General features: G+C 43.2%; 3 protein-coding genes across 5 annotated transcripts in view; 1 reads left to right on the top strand and 2 right to left on the bottom strand.

The window, feature by feature from the left end:
• The window catches only part of TBC1D8 (TBC1 domain family member 8), a 47469-nt gene extending 39480 nt beyond the window's left edge, over positions 1-7989 (top strand). For all 3 annotated transcript variants that reach the window (XM_083855655.1, XM_083855657.1, XM_083855656.1), the window contains exons 12-20: positions 216-501; positions 957-1086; positions 1353-1451; positions 1968-2036; positions 3354-3597; positions 4810-4875; positions 5440-5529; positions 5688-5788; positions 7032-7989. In XM_083855655.1, the coding sequence (XP_083711781.1) occupies positions 216-501; positions 957-1086; positions 1353-1451; positions 1968-2036; positions 3354-3597; positions 4810-4875; positions 5440-5529; positions 5688-5788; positions 7032-7490 (1544 nt within the window). In that variant the 3' untranslated portion in view covers positions 7491-7989. The remainder of the gene's footprint in view (positions 1-215; positions 502-956; positions 1087-1352; positions 1452-1967; positions 2037-3353; positions 3598-4809; positions 4876-5439; positions 5530-5687; positions 5789-7031) is intronic.
• A 532-nt stretch (positions 7990-8521) lies between these two features.
• Positions 8522-12900, bottom strand: RPL31 (ribosomal protein L31). Its single transcript, XM_083855658.1, has 4 exons — positions 12763-12900; positions 11157-11282; positions 9082-9194; positions 8522-8587 (listed from the first exon to the last, which is right to left on the bottom strand). The coding sequence occupies exons 1-4, from the start codon at positions 12867-12869 to the stop codon at positions 8556-8558; spliced, it is 378 nt and encodes a 125-aa protein (XP_083711784.1). The 5' UTR covers positions 12870-12900; the 3' UTR covers positions 8522-8555.
• Positions 12901-16097: 3197 nt separating this feature from the next.
• NPAS2 (neuronal PAS domain protein 2) overlaps positions 16098-20665 on the bottom strand; it is a 53947-nt gene continuing 49379 nt past the window's right edge. The window contains exons 18-20 of the mRNA XM_083855186.1: positions 20549-20641; positions 18443-18629; positions 16098-17290 (exon numbers count right to left, since the gene is read on the bottom strand). Of these exons, the coding sequence (XP_083711312.1) occupies positions 17105-17290; positions 18443-18629; positions 20549-20641 (466 nt within the window). The 3' untranslated portion in view covers positions 16098-17104. The remainder of the gene's footprint in view (positions 17291-18442; positions 18630-20548; positions 20642-20665) is intronic.

Raw genomic sequence — 20665 nt, forward strand, 5'->3', positions numbered from 1 at the left:
CTTCTTGTAGAAAGTTGTACAGTAAAGATTATGGACACAAGGGTTGGGCTGAGATCACAGCAGGAGGACAATGCCATTTTCCCTTGTAGAGGCATGTGTATCTTGCTTGTTTAAATTTTAAGAAGGTCTTGCAGTTAATACTTGACAGCAGTGATTAGCTTAATTTTTTTTTCCTGTGTCAGTCCTTGCTAATACTGTTCCTTTATGACTTGTAGGTGCTCAGGTAGACCAGTCGGTGTTTGAAGAGCTTATAAAAGAGCAACTTCCAGAGCTGGCTGAGCATATGAAGGATCTGACTGCCCTAGCTTCCATCTCTCTTTCCTGGTTCCTTACCCTTTTCCTCAGCATCATGCCCCTGGAAAGTGCTGTGAATGTTGTGGACTGCTTCTTCTATGATGGCATCAAAGCCATTTTCCAGCTGGGCTTGGCCATACTGGAAGCCAATGCTGTGGATCTGTGTAACAGCAAGGATGATGGGCAGGCCCTGATGATCCTGAGCAGGTATGGCTGTTCTGCCCTTAAACAAAGGCATTGCTCAGTAGACACCAGGGCCCCTCTGTGTCACCCTGCTGCTGCTGCTGCTCTCACAGTGTCTGCCTTAAACAATGGCTTTGTACATCGGACGAGATGTCCTGTGAAATTTCCTGGCACTGCTGAGACATGCATCGCCTGCGTCAGTGTGCAATATTTACTGCTGCTCTTCGTGCCTTCCCTACACTGACGGGCTTCCTGCTCCAGACTTCAAGGAGACAGAAGTTTTCTTCCTTGGGCGGCATTTAATCATTTGGCTGGCTTGCTGTTCCTCAGATGAGTAACCACAAAGGCATTTTTGAAAAGTCTAGCTTGCCCAAAAATCAATTTATTTCTAAGTCTGAGTCCTAGACTTATTTGGTTATTTGAATGGAAAATAGTATAGTGCAATGTGATCTGTGTTCTTATATATTTCCTCCCTTCAGGTTTTTAGAGCATGTGAAAAACGAGGAAAGCCCTCTGCCACCTATTGGTAATCACCATGCATTCTTCAGTGACGACCAGGAACCCTCTCCAGTGACTGAAATAGCAAACCTGATTCATGACTCCTATGAGGTAAAATAATTCTTTGTATTTACTAGTCAGTTAAGTTAGAATTTTAAAGAAGGTTAAATTCAGCTTGGATGCTTTGAAAGTTAATACATATCTTTACAAATTCCTTGACTAAAGTGCTCTCATGCACAAGACTAGGTGTAGTATGTGTACCTAGATTAATTAGAGACTGGGTATACTTTTTCTTCAAGGTCTCATAGCACTTTAAAATCTGTATTTCCAATTAATACAAGTATAAAATACAACACAGGTCTGTTCCTCTCTTACAGAAGTTTGGAGACCACTCTGTGGAACAGATAGAGCACATGCGCTACAAACACCGGATCCGTGTCCTGCAGAACCATGAAGATACAACCAAGCAGAATGTGGTGAGCAGGGTATTATTTTGACTGAGGTAGCTCAGCATTGCCTCTGGAGACACAGAGGTTTAGTTTTTAAAAAGGTGCCACTAGGTCTTGAAAAATCATTGCTGACTCTGTAAAGAGCTCTTTCCTGGGATGCTGATGGCTTTTCTTTGGCAGCCATGTGCATTATTATAGTTTAGAGTGGCTTTAAATTCTGAACAACTGCAGAACTGTCCAGCCCAGCACCTTATCTGTGACTGTGGCCAGCCCTCAGCAGATGCCTGGGGAAGAGTGTGAGGAGAGACAGCAGCATGCGATGCATCCCCGGCCTCTGTGACCTGTAGCTTAGGGACTTCCTGTCTTTGTTTCTAATAGCCCTTGAGGGATTTCTCTTTTCATGGATCTGTCCAACTGGTGAACCTAAAAAAGGGGAAAACAGCACAAAGATTTTTTAGTGGTTTTCAGCTGTTCCACCTAAGTACGTCTCATGAGTCTGCCTGTGTCGGTGATGTCACTAACATGATTTTCTTTCTTTTTAAGCTCCGAGTTGTCATCCCAGATGTTTCAATTCTTCCTGAAGATTTAGAGGAATTGTATGACTTGTTCAAGGTTGGTCTCCCTGAAAAGCAGACAATGCACCTCACTGAGGTTTCTTTGGGCGTAACTTCCAGCTGTTGCTTGGCAGTGCAGCACTGACCTCTCATCCTCTGCCTGGGCCGTGCTCCCTGGGTGGGATCTTGCTATTTTGTCCTTTCTGTGGTTGCACAGTTCTTAAAGAGGAATAGTGATGTACTGATTCTTCAGAGAACTGCTCCAGAGTTTCTTGCTAACTTTCTGCTTGGAAATGGTCCCTGACAAGTTAGGTTCTGTTAACTTTCAGATGCAGAATAAATTAAATATTATATAGCTCTGCTCACTAGGAGCTTGACAGTACTTTTAAATCCTGTTCTCTAAATGCTCTTAAAAGGCAGACTCTCTTTTCCATGGGGAAAAAAACCCCAAATCCCACAACCTTGTGTCCTTGTCATTTATTCAAAATTTTCTAGTAGGTTTTGTTTTGTTTTGTTTTTAACTAAAAGCAGTTTCAGTTCCTTTCTGTCAAGTTGATATTTGATAAAACCTAAAGTTGGAGACAGGGACATCTAAGGTTATACAACTATGCTTGATTTAGAGGTCCAAGCTGTAATTATTTCCCTTAATGGACCATTTATTCTGTGTATTGTTCACAGCCATAAATACTGAGAATATGACTGTGGTATGTTGTAAGTGTTACACAGCTTTACCCCCAAGATCAGCTGTATCCTGCCTCCATTAGTGGTTGTAAGACGATGCTGCTGGGGCTTGTTCTTCAGTGCTTCCCTCCTGCTCTTCACTGCTGGTTTTTGATTTTTGACTAGCTCACACTCCCCTACTTCCATTTTCTGGTAGTGGTTGCTTTTTTGTTATTTCCCTTGCTCTCCCAGGGACATCTTGCTTTGTTGGGACTCTTTGTTTTGCCTGTCCCTAACAGAAGACTAATGGTACAGTATCCAAATGGAGAGGTCTGAGAGAGAATAAATGAGCAGGTCAAGCCTACGCTTACTCCATATTTTTTGTGACCCTCTGTATCTTTGGCTGCTAAGGGACATTCTGGGTCAGATGTCGTTAAACAGAGTTTCAGTAGCCCACAGTGAATTTTTTTCAAGAATCTGCCCAGTCTTCCTTCATATTTATTAATTATCCATTGGAAATTGTGAGAGCGGCTGGCTGCTCTGACGAAAGATTTGCTTTTTCACACAGGGATGGTCTTGGTCTCACTATGACATCTTGCACAGAGGAATTTTGAGCATGTTACAGCACAGTTTGATGTGAATGCCTTTTTCTGCTGCTCTGCTCTCTGCTGCTGCGCCCCGCAACAACCGCTCTCGTGTCTCCGATTTCTCCTAGAGGGAACATTTGATCAGGTGCTACTGGGAGAGCAGCAGGAGCGCGGTGTCGGAGCGGCACGACCCCAGCAGGCCGTACGCCGAGCAGTACCGCATCGACGCCCGGCAGTTCGCCAGCCTCTACCGCCTGCTCTCGCCCTGGACCTGCGGGGAGCACACCGAGCTCCTCGCCCACAGGACCTTCCGCCTCCTGGATGAGAACAGGGACCGCCTCATCGAGTTCAAGGGGCTTGCCAGCTGCCTGGGTATGGGCTCCCTGCGGGCTGGGCAGGGGAGGCCTGGGGTGGCATGTGGGGAGGACAGGAGGGATAAAATGCCACATAACTGGCAGAGAGGATGGTTTCTAGGGCTCGTAATTACCCATATCAGTGATCTTTACTCATATTTGTGTTTCAATCACCTGAAGTCAATTTTGATTTAAAGGACAGCTAAGGATGTGATTGAATGTTGTATTATAATATTTGATTTCTCAGACAATAGTAATTTTATTGAAAATCTTGTATGAGTTAAGAATTACACTTGGGTCTACACAGAATGCTAGGAAATTCTCTCTACCCAGTTGTTGCTCTGAGTATAGTTCTGAAATCTCAGTGTACCTCTTTGAAACTGCTTCTTAACTTAACCTTACACAGCAGACTGCTGCCAGCCTTGCATGTTGACAGTAAGCAGAACAAAAAACCTGGCCAGCAGTGACTCAGGGCTGTGCTAGGGTTGGTCTTGAGGCCACCAGCTGTCCTGATAGATGAGACTGCCTGTCCAAAATCTGGCTGAAGAGAAAGTGGCTGATCTCAACTGTTGTCTGACCTCAAGTGGAAAAAAAATGAAATTCAAAGCTTCAGTAAAAATCAGTGATTTTGTATTCTTTCCACTTAAAATTTTTAGAATTTTAAAAGTGAACACTAAAGCACCCTGTATTCTCTTTTTATTTGATTCTTAGAGGGATACAACTTTTAATTTAAAATTCTTCACAGTATTTGAGTGCATTTGAAAGCTTAGAATCTAGTTTTTACTGGTCATTGAAAATGTGAATTATATTACAGGTGAAACAGTTACCTCAGGGCTTATGCTGTGGAACAGCAGTAAGGGCTCAAGGGCAGAAATACTAAGAATATGATGTCCCCAACATTATCTGTCTCTCCCCTCTCACATTTCTGTAAATCTGTGGCAGCAAGCAGCCTTTAATGGATTCCCTGCCATCCTCCTTGATATTTTTGAATGATGCTAAAGCTCCATAGGGTTAGTGCTCCCAGTCTGTTTCACAAGAACAAAGACTAAAACAGATGGCTGTCACCTGCTGTTCCTCATTGATGGACACAACCTAAAGTCACACACTGGCCGTATGTTTATTGTCCATGTAAACAATTATCCTTTGTGCACAGAGAGATGCCTGATTTATTTTAAACTGTGGAAATAAATGCTCTGGTTCACTTCCTTCTTGTTCTTTATTTTCCTTGCAGATGTTATGTATAATGGAGAAATGAATGAAAAGATAAAGTTACTATATAAGCTGCATATCCCACCAGGTAAGAAATCCGAAAGAAAATTAATACCTCAGTTTCCCCAAAAATCTCTTGCTTTTGGGAAAAGCTTAGTGAAGAACCCCATCTTCCAACTGAGAGCATACAGGATAAGGCATACAGGATACACTCACTGCATTTTACAAATTAGTCCATTAATTACAAATGGAACCTTTTTGGATGAAATGTATAGATTACAATGTCAAAGCTCACACATCTGTTGCATTTTGAGATCTTTTGCAGCCGATTATATGGTTACTTCCAGACAAAATACCAACTAATGTTTTTGAATGGCTTGTACTCCATGTACAGTGGGGATCTCCTTGTGTATCTTGATCCAGTTTTGATTAGGTGACAAAATTCTGCGGTAGTTCCTCTGTGCAAAGTTTTTAATTAAATGTGCAGTTCTTGGCAAGTTTCCAACTGCAGCACCAGTTTTACAGGAACGTAATTTTACAGTATGATTTAATGAACTACCTAAAAACATTTACAAAACATCTTTGCACAATTACTTTGCTTTCTTCAAGTATGTAAATTTTAGAAAAATAATTTGTCACATTTCTTGGGTAGCTCTCACAGAAAATGAACGAGACAGCCAGTCACCGTTACACAATCCTTTGCTGTCAACATCAAGACCACTGGTCATTGGAAAATCAAATGGTAAGTCCAGAATGGTTCTCTAATGTGAGTGCATGAGATAACCAACTTTACACTTGTGATCTCTCTCATGTTATCTCTGCTCTCTGGGGTTTATTTTGAAATGTAAAGTTACTCCAGTGACTTGAAAATTAATTCTTTTTATGTCTGCTCCAAAAAAGGTGATGCAGTAGATTACCAAAAGCAATTGAAGCAGATGCTGAAGGATCTAGCCAAAGAAAAGGATACTAAAACTGAAAAGGAATTGCCAAAAATGAGCCAGGTATGTACCTTAGACACTGTATTCTGTTTTTAAAGAAGTGTACTGAAAATGAAATTATTGAATACAACAGTTTGGCTCTCTCTCATGAAGTATAACCTCAGCCTGAACTTGGATTCAGTCCTTCGGCACTGAGGATTGGGCTCCTCTGATCCAGGGAGCGAGCAGGTGCTTAAAAACTTAACTATCAAAAAAACTACTATCCTAGCAGATGAGCATCCTACCTGCTCAGACTGTCTGGTGAATAGAATTTCAGGTTCACCTTTACCTGCAGCAGAACATGCAAGCAAACAGGCTTATGCATGCTGCAAAAAGGCCTCCTCCTCCTAAGCCTAATAATTCCCAAGAATGCACATTTTTGTTCTGTATTCCCATACCTCCTCTGCACCAAACCATTAACTTCACCACACCTGGAACTTGCCCTGTCTTTGCCAAACACTGACTAGAACTGCAGGAAAACAGCTGAAGGCTGTTACAATCTTACCATCTGTTTCCTAATGCCAGCAGCTTTCTGTGTTGCTGGCATAAGGAAAGCTACTGGAGGGAAAAGGGCCCCATATTAATAAAACAAATGTACAGACATGCAAAGAAATATGGGACTGCCCCTAGAATCCCTTCTGTGCTTGTGTTGCTAAACGAAGTATTAAATGGCTGGCATGTACCTGGCCTCTCAGCTCTGCAGGGGCTCATGAGCTCATAAAGGCATCATTTCACTGAGAGTCACAGCTTTCCTAACAGGATATATGGAGACATCCTCTCTAGCTTGATAACCACCTGCGATGGGTGAGCAAGGGAGATACAGAAATGAGCTGGGCAGGGAAGATCTCTAATTGTTTCAGAAGAGCTGGGAAAGAGGGGAGAGAAACAGCGTAAGGGAAGTTTGCCTGCAGGCCTGTGGATGGATACTTGGGTTGTAACCCACTATGTGGCAGCCACCAATAAGGGATTATCCCTCGCCTTGTATCCCTTGCCCTTAGATCATCTGCCAGGTTCTGATTTCCTTCATCAGAGCATCAAAATACTTCACTGCCCCCTTCCCTTTTTGATTTCAGTACAGGGTTTCCTAGCACCACTGGGGGTTGAAATCCCTTCAGTAACATTTTTTTAAAATCAGGCAAAGTTATAGAACATATAAATGTATACAGCATTCCACCTTTGCACTACCGTGCCCTCCCTGCCTCACTCCTGCAGTGATCCTTAGCATGGCTGTTCAGGGCTTTGATGGCTGGTTTTTCATCCTTTACAGAGGGAGTTCATTCAGTTCTGCAAGACGTTGTATAGTATGTTTCATGAAGATCCAGAGGAGAACGATTTGTATCAAGCCATTGCCACTGTGACCACACTGTTACTTCAGATTGGAGAAGTAGGACAAAGGAGCATCAGCTTGGGGAGTGGATCAGACGAGTTCACCGAGGACTTGCAGCCCGAGGCCTCTGCTTTAGACCAGGATGCTGTTTTTACTGACACTGTGAAGACCCCTCACAAAGACTCTCAACCTTCACCTGTGACTGAAGGGGACTGGACTGTCTCTTTTGAACATATTTTAGCCTCCCTCTTGACTGAACAATCATTAGTTAACTTCTTTGAAAAACCCTTAGAACTGAAACCAAAGCTTGAGAATGCAAAGCTAAATCAATACAGTCTCAGAACAAATGGAATGAACTGCCAGTCACGGAGTGAACATGCAAAACCAAGCATGCAATAGCAGCCAACACGTCAAAAATGCACTGAAATTATGCCAAAGGACATACTGTAAAAGGCTTTCAGTTAGCAGTGGACTTTTGGTCCACAATTTGTTGGTCTGTGGTTTTCAGTTTAAGAGCTTTAAAAGCTAAAAGGGGGCGTGGAGGGGTTTTTTTTGTGCCATTGACTTATGTTCTTGTTTTGAATGTAAAAGGAAACATCTGTCTACAGTGTGAAGACTGAAGCCCTCTTCCGCACTGGGAGAGCAGAGGCTGGCTCCAGTTGTCTTTTTTTTCATTAAGCAGGGGAAAACACTTCTCATCTGCTGTCCACAGTTTGTTTTGGTTGCCTTTTTTTGCACTAATACTGAAAACTGTTTCAATGCTGGTAATTGAAACAATTTTAATATATTTGATTGTATTCCAGTTTTTATGTCTTGCTGAAATGTTAAGTGTACATGGACATGCTTCTGATGTTGGTCTGTGAAAACATGCACTTTTCAATAAACCCTTTTTGTACAAGACTGGCATTGACAGTATTTACTGGTTTAGGGAAGCTAAGTGCCTTTAGTCAATACTGCTTAAAACAAATACCCCGAGGTAGCATCGTCACCATTATTTCACTAATCAAAACCCTGTTTCTGTGTTGCACACTGAGCTGCTTTGGGAGAAGCCAACTGAGTCTGCCTAAGAGGCCAGTGGGGGCACATCATCCACGTGAGACTACATACATGAAATATGCATCTATCAGTTTTGGTTGAGTTTTTCTTGTTTTGTTTTTAAACAAACTTGACCTTAACTTAAAATACCTGTGTAAAGGCTCTTTAATACCCAGAACAAAACAAACTCACCACAACTCTGCCATCCATAAAGAACATTTGAATCTCCTCCTTATTCCATTCACATGTAATGTAAGTCTAGTGTATTTTTAATTAAGAAAATCAGACCATTATGTTCAAATTCAAAGAAAGCAAGATGCTTTAGAAGGCCTGTTCAACTCAATGCTTCACAGTCGAGAGCCTGAAGAGACTGGACAATAAAAACAACTTAGGAATGTATTTTATCTTTTTATTGTAATGAAAATCTGTTTAATTTTCATCCACATTGACTGTCTGTAGACCTGCAAAACAAGACATTTTATCACCACCTGTTAGATATATGGAAGTCTTCCCAAGAAAGTACACCTACAGTTTCAAGGCTAGTCTGCTGATCTACTTCTGGAAGAGCTAACTATATAGACAAGTATTTCTCCAAATGTTAAAACAAAAACTTTGTTGTATTTACAGAATTTATTTTTCTCAGATGGAAAGTACAGAGAGCTTAACCTGCCTGAGCTTTTGACATCAGAGGATGGGCTTTACATTGGAAAACAAACCTTAACACTACCCTAGCAACTACAGCCTGTGTTTTTCAATCTCTCACAATTTACATGATCATTTCACTTTTTTTTAGCATGGATCAGGAGCCCTGTTCTCTACAGCAGAGCTAGGTTAACCCAGTGGTTTGACTCTTGTAGTGTGCTTTTCATCTGAATTTTGCACCGCAGGAGGAGCTGTCCTACTTTCCTTTTTGTTCAGAGAAACAGGGCATGGGAGATACATGAACCTTCCTTACCTTTGAATGTTGTGACTGGTACGTAGGTTACCAGAGTGTACAGCTTGTTGGGTGAATCCTCATCCTCATTGCGCTTTCTGGACAAACGCACACGGATACGGTAAGGAACATTCCTAAAATGAAGAGGGCAGATGAAGTTGCAGTGAATTATGTACTGAAACCCATGAATTAATAGGAAAGTTGTTTCTCAGCATCATACCAAGAGCAAAATCTTGTACCTTAGTAGACTGTATTGTTTGCCTTAGAGGAGCTTTTATTTTGATTTGTTTTGTTTGATTTTATTAAAGTTAGCAGGTAAGATTTAACTGAGCCTCGAGTAAGATGAATTCACAATCCAGTAGGAGCATAAAGTCAGAAGTGCATCATCTGCCCACTAATGAGGAAATACACCATGAAGATGATCATTAAGGGAACAGGATCAGCAAGCAGCTGTTATTGATAAGCATTTCTTACTACAATATAAAATAGTGATGAAAAAACCCAACAATCTACCCTGAAAGCCCAAGGACTCTGTCAAAAGTCAGAGTATTGCCTATCTTTACGCCAGATGTTGTGGAAATTCAGGCATCAAGCCCAAACCAAGGTCTTACTTATGGGCACAAAATTGGATCATTTCTTCCTCACAAAGCCTGTGGAGTCGTAACTAAACTGTTTTAATGATTTTGTTTGTAATAGGCAAATCACAGTCTAAGTGTCCTCACCTAATAACGCCCAAAATATGCTGTTGAGGGGAAGCACAAAATTTTTCTCCACTCCATTTTTTACATAACCTGCCACCTCAAACTCAAGATTTTAGGAAACTCCTGCTCAAAGTACTTTGCTTCACAGAATATGTGAAAGAATTTCCTCCTCCCTGCTGAACAAACAGCCTTTTCAAGAACATACTTATTACATCAGGTGAACATAGCAATTACATACAGGGACTGGCTTTGCTTTAATCCTTTCCTGTCAAAGTCAAAAGCATTCTTCACTGTTTTATATAATCACTGAATATCACACCAGCAAACACGGTTTTAGCTCTGCTGATCCTTCCAGAGGAAGATACTTTACTTTGCATACAGTATGTATTCTAACTAGTAAAAACTTCAGACTCACACTGCAAAGACAGATGTGGTGACTCCTTGCTCCACAGACTGCACTTGTATCAGTAAATACGAGGAAGTCTTAGTTTGCAGCCTCACTATAAAGCTCTGGAGTTGTGTATGCTGTCTCCTGGTTCCTCTGCTACTTCTTCACTCCCTATGAACTGGGCAGACAGAAACCCCCTGCCTGTAAGACCCAGTAACTCAGCCTCATCCTCCCACTCTGCTTTTGAAGGAAAGGTTGGCCACATGATGCCAGGCAAAGCATTCTATGTATGTTACAGACCAGACTTAGGGATCTAGTTCCCAGAAGACATGGTTTAAACTCATGTGCATGTCTCAAAGCATCAGTCCAGATCAGTTAACCTTTTATTACAGTTTAAGAGTACCCACTCACCACAGGAGTTCTTTTGAACTACCTTTACACGTCATATCAGCTGCCTTTGTAGCAGTGATTTTTAACAGAGGTTGCAGCTTTTGGTCCCCAAACTATTTATTTATTTGTACTTTCAAGAAAAGATTAATGGCCCTGTTGAAAACACATCTCCTTTTGTGCAGCATTTGTTCACCATGCTTCAAAACCTAATCCTGTTCAGACACACTACACAAATCCCACTTAGCCTGGGATTGTAGGTATCACTAAAAGGTCAGGTTTATAAAAACTCTATGCTGCAACAGGGATCAAGGTACTATAGTATTACAGTACCCCAATCCTTTCTCTTTCCTGCCCTCCACCCACAAACCTGCATTCCTTCATGCCTTTGCTTTATTCTTATTAAAAGTAGAAGGAAATTCTTTTAATCCTAGAGTTTACCAAAGCTTCATTACAAATATGCCAGGACAGCTGACCAGAACACAGAGGTGACAGAAAGATTAGGTTGGTGTGTACACCACAAGAAGAAAGCATTTGCAAAGCAAATGCAAATACTGCAAGAAGTATACAATTTTTTCCTAATCCCTCCTCACCCAGTAAAGAAAACTGCAAAAACCCACCTTATTCCTTTAGCCCAGACTGCTTTGTTCAATCTGGTATCAATGCGAACGTCAGGAGTGCCCATCTCCTTCATCGCAAATTTTCGGATTTCCTTGAGAGCGCGCGGTGCTCGCTTCTTGAAGCCCCTGGGACAAACACAAGAGCCATTTCTTTAACTTCAGGACACTGTCAGCACTGGACACTTGCTGCAAACACACTTCTGTTCTCCAAATATACAACCCCCCAAAGCACTGTGCTTAACAGCAAACGGCTGCACCAGCCTGACTAGACCTTTACCCTCGCAGGCAGATGCTAACTTTAATAAAAACCACTTATACTTAGCCAGAATAAATTCAGTGAAGTTTTGCAACCGCAAGATTCTGGATCTTAAGCCTTTGTTTTAATGTCAACATGTTTGAATATCTCAGTAACACTGAAGAGATCAGAGCTTATCACAGACACTCTGAAAAAAAACCCTCTATTGAGCAAAGCAGTGCAACAACAGTAACATAAAAATGACAGAACTGTATCAGTATTGAACAGCAGAACAAAACTGATGTTATTCTGAATATCAGCTTTTGCTGAACAGTACTTTCTTCCATACTATCAGGACTGGCACCAATACCAGCTTCAGAACTGTGTTTTTACCCCAGTACAGCCTGTCTCATGTCCATTATGGCCAGATCCTGCAGGACTGGGCATCCACAACAGAAGCAAGAGCTGCACCATGAGTGTTTAGCCATATGTATTATACCCACACTGTGACACAGGGCTGTGCCACTGGTGCCTGAGGTCCCACAGTGGCTTATATTTAGTTGTATTATCTCCACTCTGCTGTTGATACTTTGCTAGAAATGGAAAGTGAGTACTTGATCACATATCAAGCCCAAAAGGAAAGGGGGACAGCAGTATCATCAGCATTAAAACAGAATGAAATTCCAATCAACAGGCAAGGCCAGAACATCTTATTGCCATTTAAAGAGTACCACTGCTTTCCATTCTCAGCCAGTTTTGCAATGCTCCACTGCCTCATTTCTCTCCTATTCCATGTTAGCTTTAGCCACTGCACCAATTGTTTGGATTTGGATGGTTGTCTTCCACATGCTTGCAGGGATACACAGAATGCAAGGGCACTGTAGTTTCCTCTGAAGCACTTCTCCACTAGAGTTTCATGAGGTCCAGCATATGATCAATTAAAAAGCTATTCTTACCTACACACAACAAATATCCTTTAACCCAAATCATATCCCACTTCGCACACAATTTCATGATAAACATGAAGCCAATAACTTGATTACAGCAGTATTTAATTTCTGAAACTTTCTCAGTGGGCTGAAGTTTAAGCATTTGCTTGGGAAAGAATGACGACCTGTGCACAGAAATAAATCGATCTAACTTTAAGTCCCAGAACACTCACAATCACAGCAACAGGCTCATTTCTGAAAGCCACAAGGCAAGTATGGGGCTGCACAGGTACAGAGCTGCTGCCTCGGGACACAGCTAAGGCACAAGGGACTACAAATACAATGCTCTACGGACAGTCCTTCTCTGCTCTTTAAAACCTACCGAACCCACTTCCAAATGCCGCTTCACAGAAGGCCAATTTCGCTGACAAAAAGAACTTACACGCCATGGATCCGCTTGTGGATGTTGATGGTGTATTCCCGAGTTACTACTTCGTTGATGGCAGAGCGCCCCTTCTTCTTCTCGCCGCCTTTCTTTGCGGGAGCCATCTCAGCGACGCTGAAAGGCACCGGGCACACATCAATCGCCCATCTCGGACCGTCCCGTCCCTTCCCTCCCGCCGCCCCCAGCCCATTACAGACCGCGCGACTCCCACATTCAGAAACTCAAACCCAAGCTGCATTAACCCCCGGGATCGCACCAGTCGCAGGCGTCACGCAGCAACTTTCCAGCATCACAGATGCTTTACTTCCATCTCTCTGAGAAGAGCAGGAAGCACATCCGAGACTCCTCGACCACCTCGCATTAACACCGGCCTCCTGGCCAGCCCCAAGCACCCTCCCTCTGCAAGGCGGCCCAGGAGCGCCGTCCGGAATGGACATGACGGGGCCAGAGCGGCTCCTCGCTGGGGCAACACCACGGGCCGTATCCCCGTCCCAAGAGTCCCGCAGGCCTCCCCGGGCCTGGGGACGGCAGGAGAGGGGCCCCATTCCCGCCGAATGCGGCCGCGCCGGGAGATCCCGGCCGGTGCCTCCCGTGCCGGGCCGCCCCCCGTGCCGGGCCGGGCCGCATTCCCGCCGCGCCGCGGGGTCTGAGGAGCGGATGGAGGCGGATTCTGCGGGAGCAGCCCCGGCGCGCACTCACCCTGCCCGGACACCGGCCGGAAAGGAGCGCGCGGCGCACGCTGGGAAACAGGAGCCCTTCCGGGATCAGGCCGGGAAGTGCCTGCGCCTGCGCCGGGAGGGGCCGGGCCTGGGTGTGCCCGAACCGGGGCTGGTCTCTGGGGCGGGGTCAGTGTCAGTGTGTGCCCGAACCGGGGCTGGTCTCTGGGGCGGTGTCAGTGTGTGCCGGTACCGGGGCTGTTCTCTGGGGCGGTGTCAGTGTGTGCCGGTACCGGGCTGTTCTCTGGGGCGGGGTCAGTGTCAGTGTCAGTGTGTGCCGGTACCGGGCTGTTCTCTGGGGCGGGGTTAGTGTCAGTGCGTGCCGGTACCGGGCTGTTCTCTGGGGCGGTGTCAGTGTGTGCCGGTACCGGGGCTGCTCGGGGCCCGCTTCCTCTGTAGCGTGGCTCCCTTTCCTCGGAGCGGTGTGTGAGGAGCTCGGCTTGGCGCAGTGGTGATTTCAGCAAGCATTTTTCATCTTCTAGATCTGTGGAGCTCCTGTTCCCGAGACAGAACCGAGACATCCCGGCGTGGGGCATAGCCTGATGTAATCACCTTCCCCCGCCCGGAAAACCGACCCGAGCTGAGGGATTATGTTGGAACAAGCTGGGGTTTGGCTATAATGAACTGGAATATCCCAGCTCTGTGAGGAGGACTGGCGTTGCCTTGTGCATGCAACAGAGAACAAGGACAATAATCCCAAACCGGAATGTGTGTATGGGGAAGAGCATGAAAAACTAGGTCTTGACGTAAATCTGCTCTTGTGAGCTGTCTGTATCTTCCCAAATAATGTATTAAACCAGCTCAGAAGAAGGCAACTACACACTATTTACAGTATCTCCCTGTTAACAGCTTATACTGCCACTGATTTTAGAAAGTTAAGTGTTTGCTCCGAGGCTGAGCTTGGTTTGGACATACCGCTGGCAATTGGGAGAGACGTGGGTTTATAATCCCTGAGAGTAGGACAGGTTCTTAAAGGAATTCTCCTTTCCTGTGTCTCCTGTCATAGTAGTTGAGATCTGTCATGCTTCCACAGGCATTTCCTCTGAGATGCTCGTATTCCCTCATTACCTCTTCCTGCGTGAACTTAGAGCTTATTTGTCCCCTCCTTTCCCAGTAGTGTCCGGGATTTATGAAGTTAGCCTCTAGTTTAGCCAACTGGCCTTTGCTTAGGTTTGTCTATAAGGGAGAGAGGTTCCTTCAGACATTAGGTGAAACTTTCACATCTAGCTTTCTAATCTTCATCTGGTGGGGTCACTCTTGCTTCACTGAATACAAGATTTTAAAGGGATGAGCAGACCAATTCACCCTGGCATCTAAAGTTAGCAATAAAAACACTTTATTACAGACACAATTCCCACATCCTCTCTCAGTGAGGCATTGTATGGACTGAAATACACATGAAATACCCATCAGTGCTGCCACCCAGTCTTGCAGTTGAAACACTGGGGTAATTTTGTCAATGGACTTTCTTTAGGAGATTTTTAGCTTTTTCAAAACTCAGGGCAAATAAGCTTTTTTTTTCATTTCCATGAAAGCTTACTTCCACAATTACCAGCTCCTAGCCCAGGAGCTATTGTTTGCCTATGACATAGAAACCAGAACACATGGGCCCTGCTGATGTGATCCTTGGCATTCAAGGGAGGAAAGGCCATGTGTGCACTTTGTTGAACCTAATGCTGTCACCAGTGGTTGCAAGCTGCCCTGAGGGCCACCCCCTTTCAGTCTTACTGAGGGAAATGAAGATATTCCTGTGCTCAGTTACCTGCCTCAATCTGTGCTGGAGGTTCTCCCTGTCTGCAGAGGGAAAACAAGTCTGTACCTTGGCTGCTCCATCCCATAATCAATTTGAATTTAACATGAAAAGGAGTCTGCACAAGGATGCTGAAGTGGACACCAGACTGTCTACAGGGCGAATATTCCAGAAAAGATGTATCTCAAAACTCAGGATAGCTGTATCTTAAAACCCTGAAGCTGGACATGGGTCAAAGCCCTTGGCGTATGCTGAGTCAAACCGTTCTTTAAACCATCTCTTTTGTGCTAATATAAAACTCTTCAGTTGGAAGTTCAAAGCTGCCTGAGGTCTTTAAAGGTGCTTAAAGTTTTAAAGGTACTTAAAATGAGCTGTCTTCACTTGCAGCTAATATAACTTCCTGAGCTTTCATTCTCAGTGTCTACGCCATGACAAAAACTACAAGGGATAATACTTGGTTTTGCTAACTGGGTGCCAAACACCATTCAAGTCTGGGGCTAAGATTAAAAGTCTAAAGTGAATCACATAGTTCAACAGTCACAGGAAAATGTGTGCAAGTCCTGCAATAAAGCCTGTTGGCTATTTTATTTTATTCTACAAATAAAGACAACTGTCCATCATTAAATGGAAAAAAATAATAGTTTGAGTTGTATATAGCATGAAACAGTAGTTCCCTTCACAAAAACATTTCTAATTCATTAGTTTATTACAAAATACCCACTCACAAAAAAGCACAAGCACAATCTTTATACTTGTGAAATGAGTTGATATTTCATATACAAAATAATTTCCACATAATTCCATATAATTTTATTTTATATAGAAATAGGTCATTATTACAACAGCTGTACAATACACTACTTTTTATTTAATAATTACATAAAATCTTTCTTAGAAACATATCAACGGAAAACATACAAAAAAAGCGAAAAGTGCATTTTCTTTTTTCTTTTCCTCCAAAGGAAAATTTAATTCTAAATGTTATAATGAAAGAGATATGTAATAGTCTGCAGCATCCCGACTCAGTGGGCCAAAACACAGTGCATATTTCTCAGAGACTTGGAGTGGGTGAGTTTAGGTTGAAGAAGGCTTCATGTTGTACTATTGGAGAGTTGCATGATTGTGCTTACAATTTGAGTTCTCCTTTGCAATCACAATTCATGTAGGAAACGGTCCAGTGTGAGTTGTGGTTTGTTTTTTTGGTTGGTTGGTTTTTAGTAATGAAGAACAGTTAGGGTAAGCTGCATAATACTTTTCAGATTCTAAATCAAGGGTTATGAGCTGTAGACCATCTTCACCAATGGCTGGGCTTTTTCCTCCATCGGATGTGCTAATTTGGCCACAAGAATAAAGAAACAAACTTCTCTTTACAGAAAGTGCCTAGGTTTTGTCATCTGTGCAGTTGTGCAAAATAATAACAATAATCATAATAAAAATAATCTCTTGTTCTCTCCTCGATAGACCTTTGACGCAGTGCTTTTCATACACAAAAGAAGAACTGAAACAGTGAAGGCCAAGTACCTCATGAGTCTGTCGACAGTCTTTTGGAATTGCCAGATGGCTTTCCAGAGTGACACGTTGGGATTGAACACCTCTTCCCATGCTCCCAGTGGTGATGGAGGCCGCACAGGGTAGTGCTCCTTTTTATTTTGCTCTGTCAGTACATCCTGTGCTCACGACACAGTGCAAATGGAAGCCAGTGTGCCGTGAATGCACTGTCTGTGGCAGTCTGCACTCTGGGTGTACTTCTGTCATAGAGCTCGGAAAGAAATGTTTGTGCAAAAACCAGAACAGTAAGTACAAAGTCATTCTCTTCTGCCCCATGTGCCCATTGGTTAAAGCTAATCGTGCATTGATTGTGCTGGTGGGACTCTTATCGCAGAGGCTGTGGTAAATTTGATGATTCTGATAAACTATTCCTTCTTCTTGATGTTAGTTGTTGCTGTTGCTGCTGCTGCTGCTGTGTCTGATGATACCCCATATTTCCTTGCTGTGGTGAGTAAGATGGCAGGAGCAAAGAATCAGGTTGTTCATTGTGCAAAGAACTTGGTGTTTGCACCTACAGATAAAATAAAATTTATCATGGTGTTTGATTCTTTCATGTGTTAATGTCCTCAGGTTACAGGATGCTTAAAAATGCTACTGGTTTGCTGGCTTTTATTTCAGGCAATGTTTGGCATGAGGTTAGCTTAACTAATGCTAGAAGGAATGGACATAAATTGCAACAAAGAACATTCCAATTAGGCAGTGAGAAGGTTTTCTCATAGGAAGGAATTGCCTGGGATTTGCAGGTTATCCTGAAAAGCCTGTTTGGGAATGGCGTGGGTGAACATGTCAGAAATGACACGGATGGATGGCGGAAATGAAACAGGATCTTAATGTGCCTCTTGCTGTCCCTTCTAGCTCTTCCTTTTTCTGAGCTTACAGCTGGGGATGACCTTGCAATGTTGATGTATATTTTGCAGATGTTTTATTGGAAAAAGTATCTACCAGTCTTTCTTTCATTAAGTCTCAGCTACGATAAGGATTTAATTTCAATAACAAGAGTTTAATCATCTGGGGTTGGTTATACTCTTTCAGTGATGCCAGTGGATATGTGACCAGGTTTTATAGACTCAGTTCAGCTCCTGTTGAACTAATACAGAGACACCTAATTCCCCCCCTTTACTTTAGTATGTGTTGAATTAGGTCAAAAAAAAAGTATTTTTACATCTTCAAATTACCTGGTTCTTCCAGGCAACGTGCTCTACTTTATCTTCTTTGCCTTGTGAGTTGAGAAAATATGTTAGTTTCCTGAAGGGATCTAGATATCTGATCCAGATCTATTTTATGTTGATGCTGGTAATTAAAAATCATCTTTTGACTTGTAAACTAAGCAAATTTTATACTGAATAAAGAGTACAGAACAAATCCTAAGGCATTGATTTTCTCCAGCTGGAAATAAACTTTAAATATATCCAAGATAATCTGATTATGCTTTCAATGTACAGAATTAATAATTTTCTTTTAAATATTCTGACTGTTCCCACTGCTCCCTTGCGATACCGGCCACTGTAGCAGTGTGTCACAGGTCAGAAGTCAGAATCAGAATCTCTTAAATGGACATTTCTGCCAGGATCAGGCTCCAGCAGAAACTTGGGGCCCCCTTTGCACAGCCCACTCACCTTGTTACTGTGTGTGCACACTTTATACATCATCCTCTTTGTCCTACCTGCAGGTAGCGTTGTTGCTGATGCTGTTGGTGCTGGAGTTGCATAGGTGGCAAAGAGGATGGCTGGGAAGGAGGGGTAGTGGTGAACCCTTGGTTTAACACTGCCTGTCCCATCAGTATGATTGGAGAGCTGCTGCTGGAAGTCTGCACTTCCAAACTTTGAAACATTTGTTGGGTTTGAGAATACCTATGGAAGAAAGAAGCAAAACAATCAAGAACCAAGTGTTGGAAGTAAAGGTCTTCTCTTAGACTAGGGATTGCCATCCCTAGTCTCCCTAAATCATAGAACCACAGAATGCTGTGGGTTGGAAAGGACCTTAAAGACTGGCTAGTGCCAATCTACCTCCCATGGGCAGGGACATCTTCCACTAGACCAGGTTGCTCATCCACTGATCTAGCTTTGAACACTTTCAGGGATGGGGCATTCACCACTTCTCTGGGCAACCTGTTTCAGTGCCTCACCACCCTCACAGTAAAGAACTTCTTCCTAACATCTAATCCAAACCTGCCCCCTTTTCAGTTTAAATTCACTACTTTTTGTCCTATCCCTGTATGCCCTTGTAAAAAGTCCCTCCCCTTCTCTCTTGTAGCCCCTTTAAGATACTGGAAGGCTGCTGTAAGGTCTCCCCAGGCCTTCTCTTCTGCAGCTGAAACCCCCAAAATAATTCCCAATAAATGATGCCCATGCATGGGACCTGCTAATATGATCAACAGCACTACTGGCAGCACTGCTTTCCCTTACTCTGGGCACAAGCTGGACTTGGAGGGAGAATACATTTCACCTCAAAATCCAGAACACATTTTAGATACATTAAAAATTCTGGTTTATGCACATCTTGTCTTCAGCCACAGTATTCACATCCCAGGCTTATTAAACCAAATGGCCTTTGATTCTGTTTTAATATGCTGAGCCCTGAACTGCAGCAAGAGAGAAGCAAATGCACCTCCTGTCCTGCAGCCTGTGCTCCCCTGGGACTGCCTGAGGGGTGGTGATCTCCTGCAGAAACGGGGGGAGGGTTGGTTCCTTCTTAAGCTGCTCATATACATATTGCCAAGTCTGATCAGCAGTTCCCATCACCATGACCCCCACTCTAGGAACAGAAGAAGCCTCTAGAAACCCTCGGAATGAGGGATGGGACAGAACCAAAATATTCATCTCCTCTTGCCATTCTGCTTTTGCAAAGCAAAACTTAAATATGTGTTGTTTTGTGGAAGGCTGTGGGCAAAACCACAATGGAACTATTGCCAACCCAGCCTAATTCTGTTTATCCTGTGAAGGGTGATGAGATCATAGTGTGACTTGTGTTCACTCAACAGCTGTTCAACATTAGGGTTTAGTCAGAAATGCTACAGTCTGGGGATTTGTATGAGGATGTGAGCTCCTATAAAAGGGTCCCATGCGTTAGGAAGTCTACATCAACTAGGAGATGCATCTTTGCAAGTAAGGTCTCTTTTATTCAGAGGCTTAAAAGCAGAGCTACAATATTTAAGTTTGACAAATTAACTCAAGGTAATCTTAAACAACCATAATGATGTTTTAAAAAAAACCAAAACAACTGAATACCTACATTCCTGAAATAACATTAGAAGAATACTGTTTTGTAAAAAGAATTATTTTTAAAGAAATGATGTGCAAACAGTTGCTTATTATTTTAGCAGCTCACAATTAAGTACAGTGACTAAAAGCAGCTTAAAAAAAAGGTGTATTTGGACCAGTGTGTTCTGCTTCCTTCATCTAAGTTTTGAGGAGACAAAACAACTGAGGTGAGGCTTTCTTGGCACCAGTCATTTAACTGAGCCAGTGCTGACTTTCTCACATTTACCTTTGGTGGCTCAGAAGTTCTGGTGCTGAAGCAGGCAGCCTGTGAGGGACAAAAATTCCCCCAGCCACGGCTTGTTAAAACACCACGGGCACTTTGTGTTTCTCTCTGTCATTCTTCCTGATACAACCAGGCAGAGGAAGGCTGACCCTGATGCTGGAAGGCAGGCTCAGCACAGTAACACATTCCCAATATTTATAACTATAAATAACTTTGTCATTTTACAAAAGAAGGCTACTTCCCCTCAAAAGCAGCTTTGATGTTTTATCTTTCACAAGGCACGTACTTGGCCTGGGATCCCGCCATGCTGAGGTCTGAAGGGTGTCTTGCATTACAGGACTCAGGCATCATGGGCTGAATAGGCTGGCTAAGCAACAATCTGGCACATGAGGGGAAAAAAAAA

The sequence above is a fragment of the Zosterops lateralis genome (genome assembly GCF_965231275.1).
Source record: "Zosterops lateralis genome assembly, chromosome: 2".
Lineage (NCBI taxonomy): Eukaryota > Metazoa > Chordata > Aves > Passeriformes > Zosteropidae > Zosterops > Zosterops lateralis.